Here is an 18,888-nt window from a genome sequence, read left to right as displayed (position 1 = left end):
GGTACAAATAAAAAGAAAATGCAATTCACAGAAAAGAAATAAGAAAGCATCAATAAAAACTGAACATGAGATAGTTCTTTTGTTGACTTTAACAAAATTAATGAAAAATATGGTTTTAAAGAGTGAATGAATATGAAATTTCAACAGGATAATTGAAACTATATAGAAGAACCAGATGGAAATTTATAGAAATTAAAATTACAGTAAAAGAAATGAAAAATTTATCAGAAGAACTTATCAGCAGATTGGATGTAGCAAAAGTAAGAGTTTATTAACTTAAAGACAGATCAATAAAAGTTATCCAATATGATAAAAAAGGAGATTAAAAAAACTTAAAAATGAGTGGAGCCTCGAGACATATAGGACATAACACAGTCTAGCATGCGCGTAGTCAGAGTCCCAGAGGAAAAACTAGTGATTTTGGGCAAAACATGTTAAAATAAATAATGGTCAGATATTTTCCAAATTCAATGTAAACTACCTCCATACTGTTCCAAGAACGTTAAAAAAAACTCCAGTTAGCCTGTTAAGCTGAACTATATTTGAGCACTTGTGGTCAAGCTACTTCAGTCAAGGTAAATTCTTGATAGCATCCAGAGAAAAAGACATATATCAAGAGAAAAGCATAAATGTATTCCATATTCACTAATTTCTTGTCAGAAACATGGAGGACTAAAGACAGTGCAATAATATCTTTGAAAGTGCTAAAATAAAATAAAAACAAATGATCACTTAGAATTGTATATCCAAGAAAAATAGCCTTCAAAAATTTGTTGAAACTGAGACATTTTCTGATAATTGAAATCAGAGAATTCATAGACAGGAAAATTGCAATGTAAGAAATGCTAAAGAATGTCATACAATGTGTATGAATTGTACTGTATGTAATTATTTCTGAATGAGGTTTTTTTTTAAATACTTGAATAGCTCAGGCTAAAAGAATATCAAGGCTGAGTAGGAAGCTATTATTAAGCGTCAAATATATCTAAAATCGTGATAATGTGGGACAAACATCGGAAGGAAAAAAAGACATAGTTTCACACTTAGTGATAAAAGTAATAAAAGACATAATTACACACTTAGTGGCCAGAGGTGTTTTTTTAAATCAGACTGTGAAACTTCATAGTCATCTGAAGACAAGAAGTAGTCAAAGGACAAGAAGAAAGGACCCTAAGATAAATATGGAGCAAAACTCAGTAGAATGTGCTTTTCTTTTTTGTCTTGTAGATAAGCTCACCATTGTGCACCATCCAAATGGTAAGTGGTGTTTATTGAAGAATTTAGGACTAAAACAAAGCCCAGAATAAACCAACTTTTATATCAATGTAAACCTAATGTGATTAGGCTGGTCAGTGTAAAACCTCACAGAGATTTTATATTTATATGTAAAACAATTTGATATCCAAAATAAATGTGAAGTGATTCTAGAACTGCAATGCCAGAGGCAATGTGATATGGTAGAAGGAGCATGCACTTTGAACTCTGACTTGGCTGTTCAAACTTAACTAGCTGTGACCTTTGACAAGTCATTTAAACTCTTTATGCCTCAGTTCCCTCATACGTAGAATATAGATAAGAATTCTATCATGGGGAATTGCTATAATGACTGATGATGATTGATGTAAATGGCATTAACTTGGTAAGTGGGAAATGTTGATAGAGCAAATGAACTTAGAATAAAACTTGATAGTTGGAAGGGTTCACTTTAGTGTGATGAGAGAGAAATGTGTGCAGAAAGTGGGGAGGGCAGAGAGGAGCTGCAGGCCAGCTGGGAGTTGTCTAAAGAGCTGTGAGCTCTGCCCCCAGCCTGAAGCAAGGCAGACTGCGGGAACTGCAGAAGCAATAGAACAAAGTGTGTGGCTGGATGGAAAGCCAGAAACTTGTGATAGAAGCAGGAAGTGGCATGTGCCACAGTGCAGTGGTAGGAGCAAACTTGTTAAAAAATGTGCTTTGCAATTACCTGATCCTGGTAAATGGGGAAGAGAAGAAGGCAAAATCAAGTGGAGGTTGTTATTCATGGTGTTGGATAGTTTCTGGACTCATCATCTCCTCGGTATGTGGGTATGAGAAATTAATACATTAAACATTAATACAAATTAGTACATAATTGCCAAGGATGCCTTTTCAATATGCACATTTTATCTCTTTAGTGTTTTTTATTTTTACCCATATCCTACTCTTTGCATATATATTTTTTAAATGCTGAATAAAGGAATTATTAAATTTGTGAATGAGTAAAGAGTAACAGAGTTTGTATTTCTAGGTAACGAAAGTGCCCACAGTGAAAGTATGTTACATAACATACCCTTTGGCAGTAAGGTGGGTTGTATTTATCTTCATTTTTATAAAATACAAACGAAGAACTTATTTGTTGAGAAAGAACGTGAAATCCTTCTATCCTGACTATGCTTTGAAACATTCCAACAGATATGAACTAAATAGGTTGCATACGCATTTGTGTGCAAAATACACGAGCAGTAATTTTAAAAACATAGCTATTTGGAAAAAAGCGAAAAAAGAACTCAAAGGAGAAAGGCACTGAAGCTAACGTGTGCACAAACATGTACAGACCAAATAAATTGTAGAGGAGTTATAAACACATATTTAGCAAAAGGAATATGATGAGTCTATTTGACCCACAGTTTATATATCCTTGAAATCTAGTTTTAGGAAAAAATATAATGTGAAAATATTGTTCATTTAAGTATATGTTGTTTCACTTTGTAGTGTTAACTGAAAGTAAATTGCTAATGAAAAGCTAAAAGTAACCCTAAAGAAAGAGGGTGCAAATGGAAAAGACAAGACCAACTCAAGACAATATCCCTGATGCCCTGACCACACACTTTTCTTCATAAAAAATTATACTATTCCAACTATCTACATATGTGATGTAGGAAATTTGCACTATTACCCAAGAACATGTGGCAGCTGGATTTCTTGCTAAAATCCTGAGTTAGGGCCCATAACAGACTAGTTTTTGTTTACCAAATTTCGATAACCCTTGAAGTTCTCCCATCCTTCCATACATCATAACATAAAAGTTATGTTATGTTAAATATATAAACATAAAAGTCATTCACTCTTAAGAACTGCTTGAAGTATTTGCTTTTCTGGATCATTCTGTGGCCCACCGGTGAGCTATAGACTGAATGGGCCTGTAGCACATAGACTCATGAGACTCATTTGACTGTCGCAGAATTGGGAGGTACCTCTAGCTCAGGAGTTTATGAAAATATCTTTGTCAAGCAAAGTTCCTTCTACAAGATCTGAAGGACTATTTGAAGAGCAAGCTTTTGGGTAAGAGGAAAATAATGTAAATTCCCAACACTTATTCTCCCTCAAAAAGGAACTAAAACTTAAACGCTAGGACATTGACGTGGTTGAACTTGACAGTGATTCTTTCCTTTTAAGATGGAGGCCTCTCTTGCCAGTTGCCTCTGCAAAGCTGTTCTCAGCTGACTGCAGAAGGCAACTATGACTTTGTCATGTTTCTTTGTTCATCCTTAAAATGGAGAAATGCTAACTCTGTGTATTTTTTCCTTAGCTTCCTGCTCGACCCCAGGTGGAAAAAGATTTTGGTTTCTGTTGCAGGAAAGATCACTAAAGATGGTAAAATATCAGCTATATATCAACCACATTTTTTAGAAAACCTAAAGCAGGCTTATTAGGAACTTGAAAGATCATTTGTCTAACAAATGGAATACCTTAAATATTTCATTGTCTTCTTCTGAAAGGATAAACATGTGTATTTTTCAAGCTAAAGGTGATTGTTCCTTAGAAAGATTTATATGTAGGGGTGATTCTATACTAGCTAATCAATTTCAGTTGATGATTATTCACTAATACATTTCCAACGATCTTATTTTCAGGTTGTTATAATGAAACTCAAGAATCTGCAGACACTTTCTGGGTGAAGCAAGCTTGCATTTGGATTGCCTGCTGTCTCAGGACAAATCTTTGCTATGAAAGCAGAAGCAAGTTTTGAATTTCAGAATGTTATTGCCACAGTTTATTGGCATTGTACCTGCTTCAAATGAACATATCAAGATTAAGTTTGAATGCTATAGAGCAGTTGCATTCTTTGAAAATTCTTGCATTTTACCAGGCACTTTGCCTGTGAAGCAGGTATTTCCAATTTTTAAAATTAAAAACAAGAGCAGAGAAGTTAAATGCTCTGTAGCAAAGTTATTGGGCCTATTTAAGGGGCTAACCTTATAGTTTACTCCTCCTGCACTGAGAATAAACATAGAAAAATACAAATTTGTTTTATACATATTGGTTTTTCCAGTGGATAATCTATTTTCTGAATTTCTCACGTTCAAAACTCTAATTGTTATTTTCAGATCGTGCTTACAGCAACCTTCCATTTTTCAGAACCTGTTTGCATATAACCTTGAGAATATTATTTTTTTAACTTTCTATATCTCAAATTAACATACATTTTCACAACCTATATTCTCTATTAACAGGCCTACAATTTCATCAACCAATTTCATAGAAGCAATTTATGAGCTTAAAATAGAATGCAGTTTTACCATTCTATGATTTCTGCCCACAGTTGCTACAAATAAAATGAATGTTTAAAGCCGTGTCTGACTTTTCAAAACAAATGTATGAAATTAACCTCTGAAGTCTTCTGCTTACTAGTTTACAGAGAGAATTCCACCAAGTTTTTTAATAATTTCACTGTGTAGGGCTCATAAAATAAACACACAAATTATTTTTTAGTAGCTTCTCAACAGTGAGTGATAGGAATATCCAGTATTGTAAAGTAATTAGCCTCCAATTAAAATAAATTAATTTTTAAAAATACATGCATACTATATATACTTAATACATATAGTAATGGAAATTTTAAATACATGTAACCACCATTCCTAATGTGATTTATAAGAAAAAAATGGAATTCAATAAACAATTTAGGATAAAAAAATAATAACAAAGTGATTCTGCAAAATATTGCCCATAAGTTTCTCGTGACCATTAACACTCTCAAACTCAAGTTTTAAAAAATAATATAGTTGTTTGATCGGTCCCTAATAGGAGGTGATTTTTGATTATGACATTTGGAAATTCGGTTCATAGTTTCACTTTTAAGTTTTCAAGAAATGGAATGCTCCCATTTGGTGCCTCAGATGGTAAAGAATCCACCTGCAATGCAGGAGACCTGGGTTCGATCCATGGGTTGGGCAGATCCCCTGGAGAAGGGAATGGCTATCCACTCCAGTATTCTGGCCTGGAGAATTCTGTGGACAGAGGAGCTTGGCAGGCTACAGTCCATGGGTTCACAGTGAGTCAGACACAACTGAGCAACTTTCATTTTCATTTCTGTGAATTGTCCCACCCAAAGAGTCAGGAAAAGCAATAGGAAAATTGACTGCTTTTCTGTAATTTCCTCAATCTGTAAAATTCAAGTGTGTCTGTTATCTCTATTGGGCTTCCCCAATAGCTCAGCAGGTAAAAAATCCTCCTGCAGTGCTGGAGACACAGGCTCAATCCCTGGATTAGAGAGATCCCCAACCCACTCCAGTATTCTTGCCTGGGAAATTCCATGAACAGAGGAGCCTCGTGGGCTACAGTCCATGGGGTCGCAAAGAGTTGGACACAACTGAGTACTAACATGCTCTGTATCTCTAAAGTGAGAATTTCCACAGGCCTGTGACTACTGCGTACAGTCCTACTGTCGACTTTATTCTTATTAAAAATGTGAAATCCAGTAACAGGTAAAATGTCAACTCTTCGAATTACAAAGGGACTAGAGCATTTCTTACCTGAGACTCTATTAAGGGTGGAAGTGGGAGTTAAAGCATGAATGTTATTCAGTCTTTGAACATAGAAAGAAATCTAAAGTCAGGACATGCAAGTCTACCTTCTGAACTGGGCTAATTTACAATGAAACGATAGGAAAAAGACCTTTAATCATCTCTTCCCTAGAGTTCTGGCCCTTGAAATTTTTTGACTTTGTCATCACAAAGAAAGGGAGAAAAAGAAACCTAAAAATAACTGAGGTCCCCACTATGCCTCCTAGGCCATGGTTCCTCCCCTGCTGGACCTACTGGGGCTCCCCAAGTGGCATTCGTGGTAAAGAATCCACCTACCAGTGCAGGAGACACAAGAGACTCGGGTTCGATCCCTCGGTTGGGAAGATCCCCTGGAGGAGGAAGTGGCAACAACTCCAGTATTCCCGCCTGGAAAATTCTATGGACAGAGGAGCCCGGTGGGCTACAGTCCATGGGGGTCACACAGAGTTGGACACAACTGAGTTTAGAATCAGGGGCTCAGAAAGGAGTTCACATCATGCCTGTGGCATGGAAGAGAGAGGTGAAAAGTGGAGCAATGCCAAAGCAGACAAAGGGTAATCCAGATTTAGGAATGATCCCAACAATCCACAGGCTCTTCATTGGCACATGGGCTTCCCAAGCATATGGGATCTTAGTTCCTTAACCTGGGGATCCAACCCACATCCCCTGCTTTGGAAGGTGGATTTTTAACCACTGGATCACCAGGGAAGTTCCAGGGGCTATATTTTTAATTTCTGGGCTTTATCCCTAACATACAGAATGCTCTCCATCAAATCTGAGTCACATTACAGAAGCTTTTTTTTTCGTGGTGGAAGAGATCAGATATCTAGACTAGTAAACTCAGTTCAGTTCAGTTCAGTCGCTCAGTCGTGTCCGACTCTTTGCGACCCCATGAATCACAGCACGCCAGGCCTCCCTGTCCATCACCAACTCCCAGAGTTAACTCAAACTCATGCCCATTGAGTTGGTGATGCATCCAGCCATCTCATCCTCTGTCGTCCCCTTCTCCTCCTGCCCCCAATCCCTCCCAGCATCAGAGTCTTTTCCAATGAGTCAACTCTTCGCATGAGGTGGCCAAAGTATTGGAGTTTCAGCTTCAGCATCAGTCCTTCCAATGAACACCCAGGACTGATCTTCTTTAGGATGGACTGGTTGGATCTCCTTGCAGTCCAAGGGACTCTCAAGAGTCTACTCCAACACCACAGTTCAAAAGCATCAATTCTTCGGCGTTCAGCTTTCTTCACAGTCCAACTCTCACATCCATACATGACCACTGGAAAAACCATAGCCTTGACCAGATGGACCTTTGTTGGCAAAGTAATGTCTCTGCTTTTTATTTTTTTTCCTCTGCTTTTTAATATGCTGTCTAGGTTGGTCATAACTTTCGTCCCAAGGAGTAAACGTCTTTTAATTTCATGGCTGCAATCACCATCTGCAGACTAGTAGACTAGGAAGTTATAAACTTTCCTTGGTGATTTCAGGCATTTGTTTAAGAGCCTTAGTCACTACCAGGAAGGGAAGACCTGCATGGGAAATCTGATGATTTTGTGCCGATTCTGGAAGCCTGAGCAACCAGTAGCTAACACACCCTACTTTTCCCATCATCCCTTCCTCAGTTTGGATTCATTCCTAAGTCATTGCTCTTAACGTACACAAGAACTAGCCCCTCCCTCAAGTTTTTAAATTTATTTGACTCCAACTTCTAGAGAAATCTGGATTGGAATTAAATGTTATCATGAGAATTTTACATTTAATATTCACTTCTTTTCTACTTAGTTTTCTGGTTTAAAAAAGCATCATCTAGACAAGGGCTTCTCACCTGGGGCATTTGGCAATATCTGGAGACATTTTCATTGCCCTAACTGTGGAGAAGGTGCTCCTGGCATGTATGGTGTTGAGACGAGGGTCACTAATAAGTATGCTATAATCCACAAGACAAAGAATTATCCCATCCAGAATATCAGCAGTGCGAGATTGGGAAACTCTGATCTACACTATAAAGTAAAATGGGATCAACACTTAAAAGAATGTTGTTAAAAGTAAAAACAGGTAACTTTATATGGAATTTTCTGGAAGTGGAACCCCCATGACAGTATAAATCAATGTTTTTATTTTGAAGTACATATGGCATAATTTAAATGGACCATTAAAAACAAAAAAATGGATGACTCTAATACATTTTCATAAATCAAACAGATTATTTTACCAGGGGAGGCTCCAGTTTTTAGAAAAAAGAAACTGTTCTCAGTATTGTTCTAATGAAAATGACCTTGTAACTTGAGTCACGATTATATCCTATTTGTGCTCTTAAGCATTTGCTCACCTGAGTTCCTTCTTGTAATGCTCAGGTGGTCTGATTTTAATAACTTGGACTTCCCTGAATTTTTATGCTTAGAAAAGCATATTGCTTTTCTAAATTGGTAAATATTTCCGGAAAGTCTGCTCCTGAACCCGATCTAGTAGCTCTCAGCCAATTAACGCAGGGCTGGTATGAGACCCCACTTGCTGTCTTTCCGTAACCGTACTTGGCAACCATAATTGTTGGCCTGCCTTATTTTGTGGGGCTGACATCTAAGGCAAGGACTGCCACACAAAAGACAGCACAAGCAAGGTTCTAAATACAATAGACTTGGAACTTCTCTGGCGGTCCAACGGTTAGGACTCCCCACTTCTGCTGCTCAGGGCCTGGGTTCAGTCCCTCGTCAGGGAGGTCCTGGAGATCTCACAAGCTGTGCAGTGGGGCCAATAAATAAATAGGCCTCAAATTTATAAATTACAGCATATGATTTCCTCAATATTCTCATCTTCAAAATGCAGATTCTTACATAATTTCACAGGTATTAAATGACTTCATGTACTTACATGCATTCAGAAGTGTGAGCTTTAGGACTATCCAGTTTGAATGTAGCCTCAGCTACATCCCAGTAATCTAAACATAACCAGTTTTTTCAGTTTCCTTGGGCCCTATTTAATCATTAGTAAAGTAGGGTTATCAATACCAACATCAGCACAGGTGGTTTGAGAATTAAAAGTAAAAAAATAAAAATTTATCATCCAAAGAAGACACTTCTAATGGTAAAATGAAGTATTGCTAATGATTATGATTTTTTAAAAAGCAGGCATAAACTTGGACTACCTTAAGCATAAGCTGAGATATATCATCACTCTTCTTAAATGAGATGTAGATGCTTAGTACATTTTTGGTTCCAAATGAATGCTCAGTGAAGATAGTTGGCAAAAGATAATCCTCTTTGAAATGTGAATACAGTGTGACACACTAGTCTAACTTGTTGTCTGACTGGCTCTTAGGCACTGGGTTACAGAATATTATTCAAATCCATATCATTATTTAGAAAACCCATGATTTAAAAAATGTTGACTGACCATCTGGATCACCCATAACCATCAGCAGCCTCAAGTAGAAAATCTAAGTGGTACAGTACTTACTGTATTTTCCAAACTGTGTTACAAGGAACTCATGAATATTCAATTAAAAAGGGTTTCTGTGATCCAATGAGGTGGGAAAGTGCTATGTATTTTAGTCTCTTTTAGAAGAGCATATTAGACATCCAAGTATTGAAGACTAATCCTGCAATTAAGAAATCTATACAGATTGAAAAACACTGGCTTACATTTTATGTATACATAAGCTGGTCTTATTTTCCACTTAATGGGAGAAGGAAAACTGGCTGAAAGATGCTTGCTGTAATATGTTGAGATGGAGTCTGAGACCAGGGTTCAGTTCAATGGGAAACTGAAGATCAGTGATTATCAAGATCAATCAGCGATGTTTGTCAAGGAGAATGGTGGGGGATGGTAAGGGCTGTGAGTATATGCATGAGACATATTTGGCACTCGGTATTTGCACTTGGTTAGCAAAAAGCTACTTCCTTGCTGGCTCAGATGGTGAAGAATCTGCCTGCAATGCAGGAGACCTGGGTTGGGAAGATCCCCTGGAGTGGGTGCGCACTCCTGGAATATTCTTGCCTGGAGAATTCCATGGAAAGGAGCCTGGCAGGCTACAGTCAATGGGGTTGCAAAGAGTCAGACACAACAGTTTCTAAAGCTTTCACAGCACTAGCAAACAATGAAAGAATAAGTCCTGAATTTTGCAAATGATAAAAGTTGGTTTCAGCAAAACAGAAAAAGAGACACAGAAATACAGAACAGACTTTTGAACTCTGGGGGAGAACGTGAGGGTGGGATGTTTTGAAAGAACAGCATGTATATTATCTATGGTGAAACGGACCACCAGCCCAGGTGGGATACATGAGTCAGGTGCTCGGGCCTGGTGCACTGGGAGGACCCTGAGGAGTCGGGTGGGGAGGGAGGTGGGAGGGGGGATCGGGATGGGGAATACATGTAACTATATGGCTGATTCATGTCAATGTATGACAAAACCCACTGAAATGTTGTAAAGTGATTGGCCTCCAACTAATAAAATAATATTAAAAAAAAAAAAAAAAAAAAAAAAAAAAAAAAAAAAAAGTTGGTTTCATTCAGAATAAAGATCACTTGTCTTCAAACAAATGAATTAGTGAACAGATTTCTGAATACAACACTGTAGTTTCTATTGTATGATTTTTGGTGTTTTATATGTCATTTAAATCAACATTAAGTTTTGTTTCAGTCAGAACTAAGGTAAGACCACTCAGAGATGTTATGCAGTGAAGTGTATCAAACAGGAAAGCAATTTCTGAGTCCACAGAAACGAGTGGGATAGTTTTAGTTTTAGCTCAGTTTGCTTTCTGTTGCCATAGGTGATCCTTGGAGAGAGAAATTATCCTTAGCAAATTAACCAACAATGTCCGATGGATTATTTCTTTATTTCTCAGTGTAAGGACGGACATGTTACTTCAACTATGATAAAAAGTACTACAGTTTTGCCTCTAGTACTTTCTCTTCTCTTCACTTGAGAAAAAGAAAGACAAGGGATGTGGGAAAGTGTAAGCTGAGGCTGTGTTCATGCTTGGTACTCAGTGAAAGCATCTGCAGTCACTAAGGAGCCTTAAGCATCCTTGCAGGACACTGATGTTTGTCGTAATGTTGCAAAATGAGATGTTTTGTAACTCAGACATGGCAAGTCCTGCCCAGTACCTCCCAGATATTCTGCATTAGCAGACATTCAGGATCCCAGCAGAAGACTTGTTACTAAGATTAACATTGAAGGACATAAGAACCTTACTTATGATCACCATATGTTTTCTTCACCCTGACTTCCATATGTTATAGTACTGTGACTATATTTTATTTTGTAAGAACACTTATATAAGATCTGCCCTTTTAGCAAATTCTTAAGGGTATAATACATTGTTATTAACTAGGTACAATGCTGTACAGCAGATCTCTAGAGCTCATTTCTAGTGAAATGTTTATACACCTTTGCAACTGGATTTTGGTCTCAGTTTATCTTTCAGGGTTTAACAAAACAACTCATCTATATCCATAAGAACTATTTGCTTCATCACCTTCTTGAAAAGCATAATAGAGAAGCAAGCATTATGCTTTCCTGTAGAATAAGCTAGTTCTTCAGCCAGAAAAGCAAATGTTCATTAAGGTTCTGTTTGTTTCAGCCTCTGAAATGGAAATGAAACAGCAGAATTCTTTGGAATGTGACAGAAAAATATTTCCCAAAAACATCTTTTAAAACCACAGTAGAGTAGCAATAGTTTAAGATCAGAGAGAAGAGCAAGTCTAAAAGCCCCGTGGCATGAGGAAACAAAGAGCATCTGAGAAGCTAAAACCCTCAGGATGCCCAGAGCACAGACAGCAAAGGGAACACAGACTATGGTAAGAATAGATTGTGCAGGGCAATAGTAAGGATTTTTTCCAGAAAACAATGGAAGTCATTAGTGAGTTTTCAGCAAAGAAGATGAGACATTTGCATTTTGAAATGAACACTTCAGCTGCACTAGGGACAACAAACTGGAGAGAATATAGCAAACCAGATAGGATTTATTGTCCAAGAACAAAGCCTCCTATTTGTTGCTAGTGTTGAAGCTACATGTGTTCTATGCTATACAATGAATCGCCAAAAACTTAGTAGCTTAAAATAAAACATTTGTGATGTTACAGTTTTGATGGGTCATGGAACTGGTCATAGCTTAGTGGGGCCCTCTGTTTAGGATCTCATAGGGATACAAAGGAGAGGTTAGTTCAGTTCAGTCGCTCAGTCATGTCCGACTCTTTGCGACCCCGTGAATTGCAGCACACCAGGCCTCCCTGTCCATCACCAACTCCCAGAGTTCACCCAAACCCATATCCATCGAGTCAGTGATGCCATCCAACTACCTCATCCTCTGTCGTCCCCTTCTCCTCTTGCCCTCAATCTTTCCCAGCATCAGGGTCTTTTCAAATGAGTCAGCTCTTTGCATCAGGTGGCCAAAGTATTGGAGTTTCAGTATCAGTCCTTCCAATGAACACCCAGGACTGATCTCCTTTAGGATGGACTGGTTGGATCTCCTTGCAGTCCAAGGGACTCTCAAGAGTCTTCTCTAACACCACAGTTCAAAAGCATCAATTCTTTGTCGCTCAGCTTTCTTTATAGGAGAGGTAAACCAGGCTGAATTTTCATCTGGAGGCTCAAATGGGAAATAATCTGCTTTCAGGTTGTTAACAGAGCACATTTCCTTGTGGCTGATTGACTAAGGGCACCTCATTTTTCTGGTTGGAGGCCACCCTCAGTCCTAGAGACCTCATGCAAGTACTTGCCACATGTTGTATTGTTTTTCGGATGCTCAGTCGTGTCCGACTCTTTGCGACCCCATGGACTGCAGCATGCCAGGCTTCCCCGTCCTTCACTGTCTCCTGGAGTTTCCTCAAACTTATGTTCATTCAGTCAGCGACGCCATCCAACTGACACATCCTCTGTCACCCACTTGTCCTCCTGCCTTCAATCTTTCCCAGAATCAGGGAGTTTTCCAATGAGTCAGTACTTTGCATCAGGTGGCCAAAATACTGGAGCTTCAGCTTCAGCATCAGTCCTTCCAATGAATATTCAGGGTTGATTTCCTTTAGGATTGACTGGTTTGATGTTCTTGCAGTCCAAGGGATTCTCGAGAGTCTTCTTGTCACATGGATGTCATCAATGTGACATCGTGTCATCAATGCTTACTCCATCAAGCCCACAAGAGCCTCTCATTTCAGGAGTGCACAGCCCCTCATTTACAGCTTTTACCTGAGAGAGACAGGCTCACCCAAGATATGTATTTTTATTATCTGAAGTTGAACTGATTTGGGACCTTTAATTACATCTGAAAAGCCTTTCACTTTCCCATATTCTGCCATGTAGGAGGAAGTCAAAATTCCTGCCTACACACACTGGGGACAACAGTTAATACCCAGTGTGGCCACCAGGGGGCAGGAATCACAGTGCTGCCTTAGAATTACGTCCACCACACCACCAAATGCTTACATTTAAGGTAACAAACTATTGAAACCTAGTTCCAGGTACCACTGAGACTTTCCCACACAGACCTGATCTTTGCATGTTAATAAGAACATTACTGAGAGAAGATTCTTTTCCCTGAGATATCCGTAATGTTTCTCCATTAATGTGTTAGTTGCTCTTTGTGACCCCGTGGACTGTAGCCTGCCAGGCTCCTCTGACCATGGAATTCTCCTGGGAAGAATACTTGAGTGGATAGTCATTCCTTTCTCCAGGGGATCTGCCCAACCCAGGCATCAGACCCGGGTCTCCTGCATTGCAGGCAGATTACCATCTGAGCCGCCAGGGAAGCTCGAGTCTTCTCCATACTACAGATTTATTCCACTTCTTCTATCATCCACCAAGAAATAACTTCCCTGTGTTCCTTTGATATGTTTCGGGAAATTGTAACATCTCCTTTAGTGTTTTCTGGTTCTTTTCCCAACTGCATCTGCTTTTACACTTGTGTTAGCTAAGTGTTTTTCCCCAACATCACAGTCCCTTTGTATAGCTATACGTTCGGCATGGAAACAGACAGGGGAGCCAAAAGAGGGTGTGAATAATATGTTGTCAGTATGACTTTTTTGAACTTTTTTGAACAGTTTGACTTTTTTGAGTTTCCAATGTATTTGCCTATGTGGGATTCCTCTGAATTATGCACACCCAACATGGTATCCAACACTGTTAGCAATGATACTCAAAACAACCAAAAATTTCAGGAAACCAAAATTTCATCTTCTAATTTTTAAATCACTCATTATTTTCCTGATAATCAAAGTAGCACTTTAAATTCTATTTAACACTCAGTACAATTTTTTATAGCAGCAGTGAAAAGCCATTGGAATATTTTAAGCAGAAAAGTTCATTCTGACTGCAGAACAAAGAACGGATTATAGAGAGGCAAGAGCAGAGAGTCATGGGGCTAGTGTGGTATACACAAAGTAATTGTGGCTTGGATTAGGGTGATAATTCAGGTGATAAAGAGGTTTATTTTTATACATATTTTGGTAGTAGTGTCAACAGCGTTTGCTACTGGGTTTGATATGGAGGTAAGAAAAAAAGAATATGAGTAAGTGTAGAAATTTTTTACTTGAACAGTTTGGGGATGTTGGAGAAGGCAGATGAGGAGAAGGTTTGATGGATTATATGACATTGGTCAAGTCAATTCATCTAGTTCTGGAGACTTCCTTGGCGGTCCAGTAGTTAAAATTCCATGCTTCCCATACAGAGGGCAAGGCTTCACTCTCTAGTCAGGGAAATTTGATCCCACAGGCACGGTCAAAAAAAAAAAATCTAATTCTCAGTTTCCTCATGGTTAAAATGGAATCAACAGAAGTAGCATCTCATCGGATAGTTTTGAAGATTAAATAAGTAATACTTATGAAACACTGTAACTTGGTAAATGCTCAACAAGCCTTGAATTATCATCATATTTAGTCGGCACTTATCGTGAAATACAATGATTAAGCAAAGCTGAATTCAGTATCTTTAGGGACACATTACAGTTGAGGTGATAATAGTTCTCTTTGTGACAAGTATGGAAGTTAAAATTTTATTTTAAAATAATTTTTGTATTATGTATCTAAAGTCCTTTAATCCGTGGGGATCTGTATCACATTTTGACCGTTAAGCTTTTGACACTTATTAAGTTACCTGTGAATTTAGAATAGTTTGAGGAAAGGTTCCTGATATTTTTGTTCATCTCATTAAAAAAAAAAAAAAAAAACTACTGAAGGCTATTCCGAGTCTTCAAAATCGACTAAGGGTGTAGGATAGGGATTCAGTGTCCATTTTCATCCCTTTCTAAGAAGATGCTGTATTTAAGGTCTTAGGAGGCTGTCGCATACATCTGTCAGGCTCTCCAACAGGAAGAAGCTCCACGTGATATATGTTCCACCAGTGAGATGGTCTCAGGGGAGATATGGGAGATGCAGATGAGAGGGAGGGCATCTCCCTCTCCGGCTGTGGAGCCTGGCCAAGCAGTCGGACCCTGGTGTTGGTGTTGGTGGCCAGTGGGATCTGTATCCGGGGTCTGGTCGCCAGCTTCTAGAGGCAGAGGCACTAGCGGTGGCATCAGCGATGGTGATGAGCCCAACTGCTCCTGACTTCCGGGCCTTAGTGACAGTAGTGTTAACCTAAGCAGACTTTAGCTCTCTGAAAGACGTTATAATATACTCCTTCCTTATCTGAAATTGCTTTTTGATTTAAATATCTAGAATGGCTTCTGTTCCCTAAGTGGAACTCCAACTGGAACACTGAGTCACATCGAGTCAAATTTAACTCTATTTTTCACTAGTTTTTATCTGATAACATTTTTCTTGACCACAAGTTTCCAATTTATTGACCCTTTTGCCCAATTTTCATTTCAGTCACTCAATTCACATTTTAGGTTATTACTTGGTATTCATTAAATAAATTAATGTTATGAGGTCATCATCTGGGTTATCTGCTTCATAAAATAATAACTTATTCCTCCTCCAACTGTCAAATAAGTCTAATGCAATATTATCAAATTACTTGGAAATTTATAATCAATATAAAATCCTTTTGAATTTTATATAATCTAAGCATATATATAATACCTTACAGCATAATTTTAGTAAATTTAATTGCCAGTATTACTGCAGGTGCAGCCAAATCTTTATTTATTGACTACCTAGTTATGGAATTTATATTTCTCTTTATTTCTTAAGAATATTTAGTTAAATCAAATGACCTTCTTTAAACTCATTTTTCATCAAAATCTAAAAATACCAAGCTACAAATTCAGGAAGAATTTCGCTTACATCAATAATCAAGGCATCAGCATTAAATTATTCATTGGTTCGTTCTTCTTTTGTTAGTTCTCTTTACATAAAAATTTTAGATTGTCTTGAATATGATTATTTCCTCTTTAAATATGTTCAAATCCTCATTATTCATAACCTTATAATCTGACTTTAACCATATTTTGAAGGTCCAGATTGCAGAAAAACAAACCTTAGAAAGCCTGGCACCAAATGAAACATTTATCAGATCTGTGACTAGATCTGCTTTAAAATATAGTGGACACACAAAGGCAAAAATAAAAGTTTTTAAAAAGTCAGTGATTTAAATACTAATCGGTGACCCAGATTAGCTGGAGTCTCAATATCATCTGCTCAGATCTATTTTCCTTCCCAGGCTGTGGGGCTGAGGAGAGTAAAGTGATCCTGACACCAGCGCTTAAAGGCGAGCCCTGTCCGTCAAACGCAGTGGTCCACGGAGGAAACTCGGGATAGCCTTTTGATCCATTTTATTTACCTTGGAACTGAATACCGGGATTTTCTTGAGATCAAGGGCCATTATAGATTTGATAAAGAAACAATAGAAACCTGGGAATAAGCTCTTCTTGAAACGATGACAGACCCAACAGTCCCTGAGCACGATGGCTTGATGTCCTTGGAGGAAAGGGCATGACCTTATCAGTGTTACCAGAAAAATATGACTCTGATCTCTTGGCACAACATTTTACATCTTTGTTCTCCACAGAGAGGGGATAGTGCCAGACTGTGCACTGTGTTCATCATCTCTTACTGAAAATGCATTTAACTTTTGCCTTTAAGCTGTCTGTATTTTTCCTTAACCAACAATCCCCTCTATCACACAGATTTACTACATGAAGAATCCTTTGATCTTCACTAAGTCGGTCCATTATGGAAGGTGTTTTTTGGATTGTTCTCAATTTTACCCATACAAATTTACCCACCCAGTGCATGCTAGGCATGGTGGTACAGTGGAATATTAATATTTGACCAATATTAGCATTAGATTTTTAACATATTTTTGAAAACAGTTCCTTCCACTAGTATCAGCCACCAACACAAGGCACAGATAACACACTCATTGTTGGTAATTCTTAAATGGGCACTTTATTAATTGCCTATTCTACATAAAATAGACTGCATAAAAAACAACCATAAAGTCCCCTTATCATGCACTGTGAACCTTACTTAACTCAAAAGTATGCAGGAGGCTCTGCTGATCTCTACAGGGTTTGCTCACATATCCGGGGTCAGCTGCCTGCCCTAATCTAGGATGGCCTGGGCTAGCACTTCGCAACTTGGCTCCTCACGGAGCGTCGTCTGCCTGCAGCATGGCCCTAGCACAGTCTTAGAGCAACTGCGAACGGCAGGAGAGATGACGTTTGCATGAATACTTTTCCTGCTGCTTCAGGCTTCTGTCGCTGCCGCTTTTACAGCATGCTGCTGCCCAGAATAAGTCACGTGACTGACCCAGAGTCAGTAAGGAGAGAATGAAAAATTATATGGTAAAGGATGTGGCTACACAAAGAAAGAAGATAAAACACTAATTCAAAAGGATGCAAGCACCCCAGTGTTCAATGCAGCATTATTTACACCAGCCAAGATACAGAAGCAAACCAAATGTCCATGGACAGAGAAATGGATAAAGAAGATGTGGTACGTATATACAATGGAATATTAGTCATCAGAAATGAAATTTTGCCATTTGCAATGATGTGGATGGACCCAGATGGTATTATGCTTAGTGAAGTGAGTCAGACAGACATAGACAAATACTATATTCTATCACTTACACATGGAATCTAAAAACTAAAACAAATGGATAAAATAAAGCAGAAACATAGTCACAGATACTGGAACAAATTAATGGTTCCCAGTGAGCAGAGGGAATGGGAGAGGGACAGATAGGTGTAGGGCATTAAGAAGTACAAACTATTATGTTTAAAACAAACTACCAGAATACATTGTAGACCTCAGCAAATATAACTAATATTTTATAATAACTTTAAATGGAGTATAATCTTTAAAACTATCAAGTCACTATGTTATATACTTGAAACTAATATTGTAAGTCAACTCTAATTTTTGAAAAGAGATGGATATATGGAGGGGTGAAAAAAATCAGGCTTCTTAATATAAGAAGTCTACCGGAGATACTTCTTAACATCAATTTATTCCATGAAAATGTACACAAAACCAAAAAGAAGAGTTATATTATTAAAAATAGCAAAACCCAAACTGAAATGATAAGGACACTTTGGGAGTAACACTGATACTTGTATCTCTAATGTTAAACACATTCAAATCTATAGGAAAGCGCCAAAATGCCAATGGTAAGTTCTCAAAGGACAGCAACACAGAGGTCATGTAAGTGATGCAAGTAGTGAAGAAATACACAGGACTAATGTTTGTCCTCATTTGTGATCAAAGACATCAATTAAAGCAAACTTAAAGTAGAATTTACAATTAGTATATTGCTCTCCCCATAAAAAGCCTAGTCTTTCTTATTTATAAACTTCAGGATCTTTCTAATCCCTAAGAAATGGAGCATTTTAGTTTGGGGCCATAGATCTTTGGTCCCGGCAGCAAACACTTGTTCTATTGGGCTCTCCAATACCTGAATTTCCCAACCCTCTTCCTAATAGGGTTGCCATCATTCTTTTTAGAAAATTTTCCAATTGACTATATTTTTCACAACAAAATAATTCCAGCTTACTCATTCCCACTGCAGCCTCCCACTTCATAAGCTAAGTGTAGTAGATTCTTCCTCAACTTGTGCTTGGCACAGTTCCCTACATTCTCTCCATCACTCATTCCTGGGCTGCAGATTCAACAGTTGAGGTCAAAGTAATCCTCATACACGATAGAGGTCAAACTG

The 18,888-nt window shown here is 38.2% G+C and overlaps 1 protein-coding gene across 2 annotated transcripts in view; it reads left to right on the top strand.

Annotated features, from left to right (window-relative positions):
• The window catches only part of BANK1 (B cell scaffold protein with ankyrin repeats 1), a 306,464-nt gene extending 301,897 nt beyond the window's left edge, over nucleotides 1-4,567 (top strand). For both annotated transcript variants that reach the window (XM_065907388.1, XM_065907387.1), the window contains exons 14-17: nucleotides 1,228-1,257; nucleotides 2,264-2,319; nucleotides 3,545-3,609; nucleotides 3,870-4,567. In XM_065907388.1, the coding sequence (XP_065763460.1) occupies nucleotides 1,228-1,257; nucleotides 2,264-2,319; nucleotides 3,545-3,604 (146 nt within the window). In that variant the 3' untranslated portion in view covers nucleotides 3,605-3,609; nucleotides 3,870-4,567. The remainder of the gene's footprint in view (nucleotides 1-1,227; nucleotides 1,258-2,263; nucleotides 2,320-3,544; nucleotides 3,610-3,869) is intronic.
• The last annotated feature ends 14,321 nt before the right edge of the window (nucleotides 4,568-18,888 follow it).

Source organism: Muntiacus reevesi, chromosome 16, assembly GCF_963930625.1.
Source record: "Muntiacus reevesi chromosome 16, mMunRee1.1, whole genome shotgun sequence".
Taxonomy (NCBI): Eukaryota; Metazoa; Chordata; class Mammalia; order Artiodactyla; family Cervidae; genus Muntiacus; species Muntiacus reevesi.
Note: the sequence above shows the minus strand (reverse complement) of the source record. Positions and strands in the feature narration are given on the sequence as shown.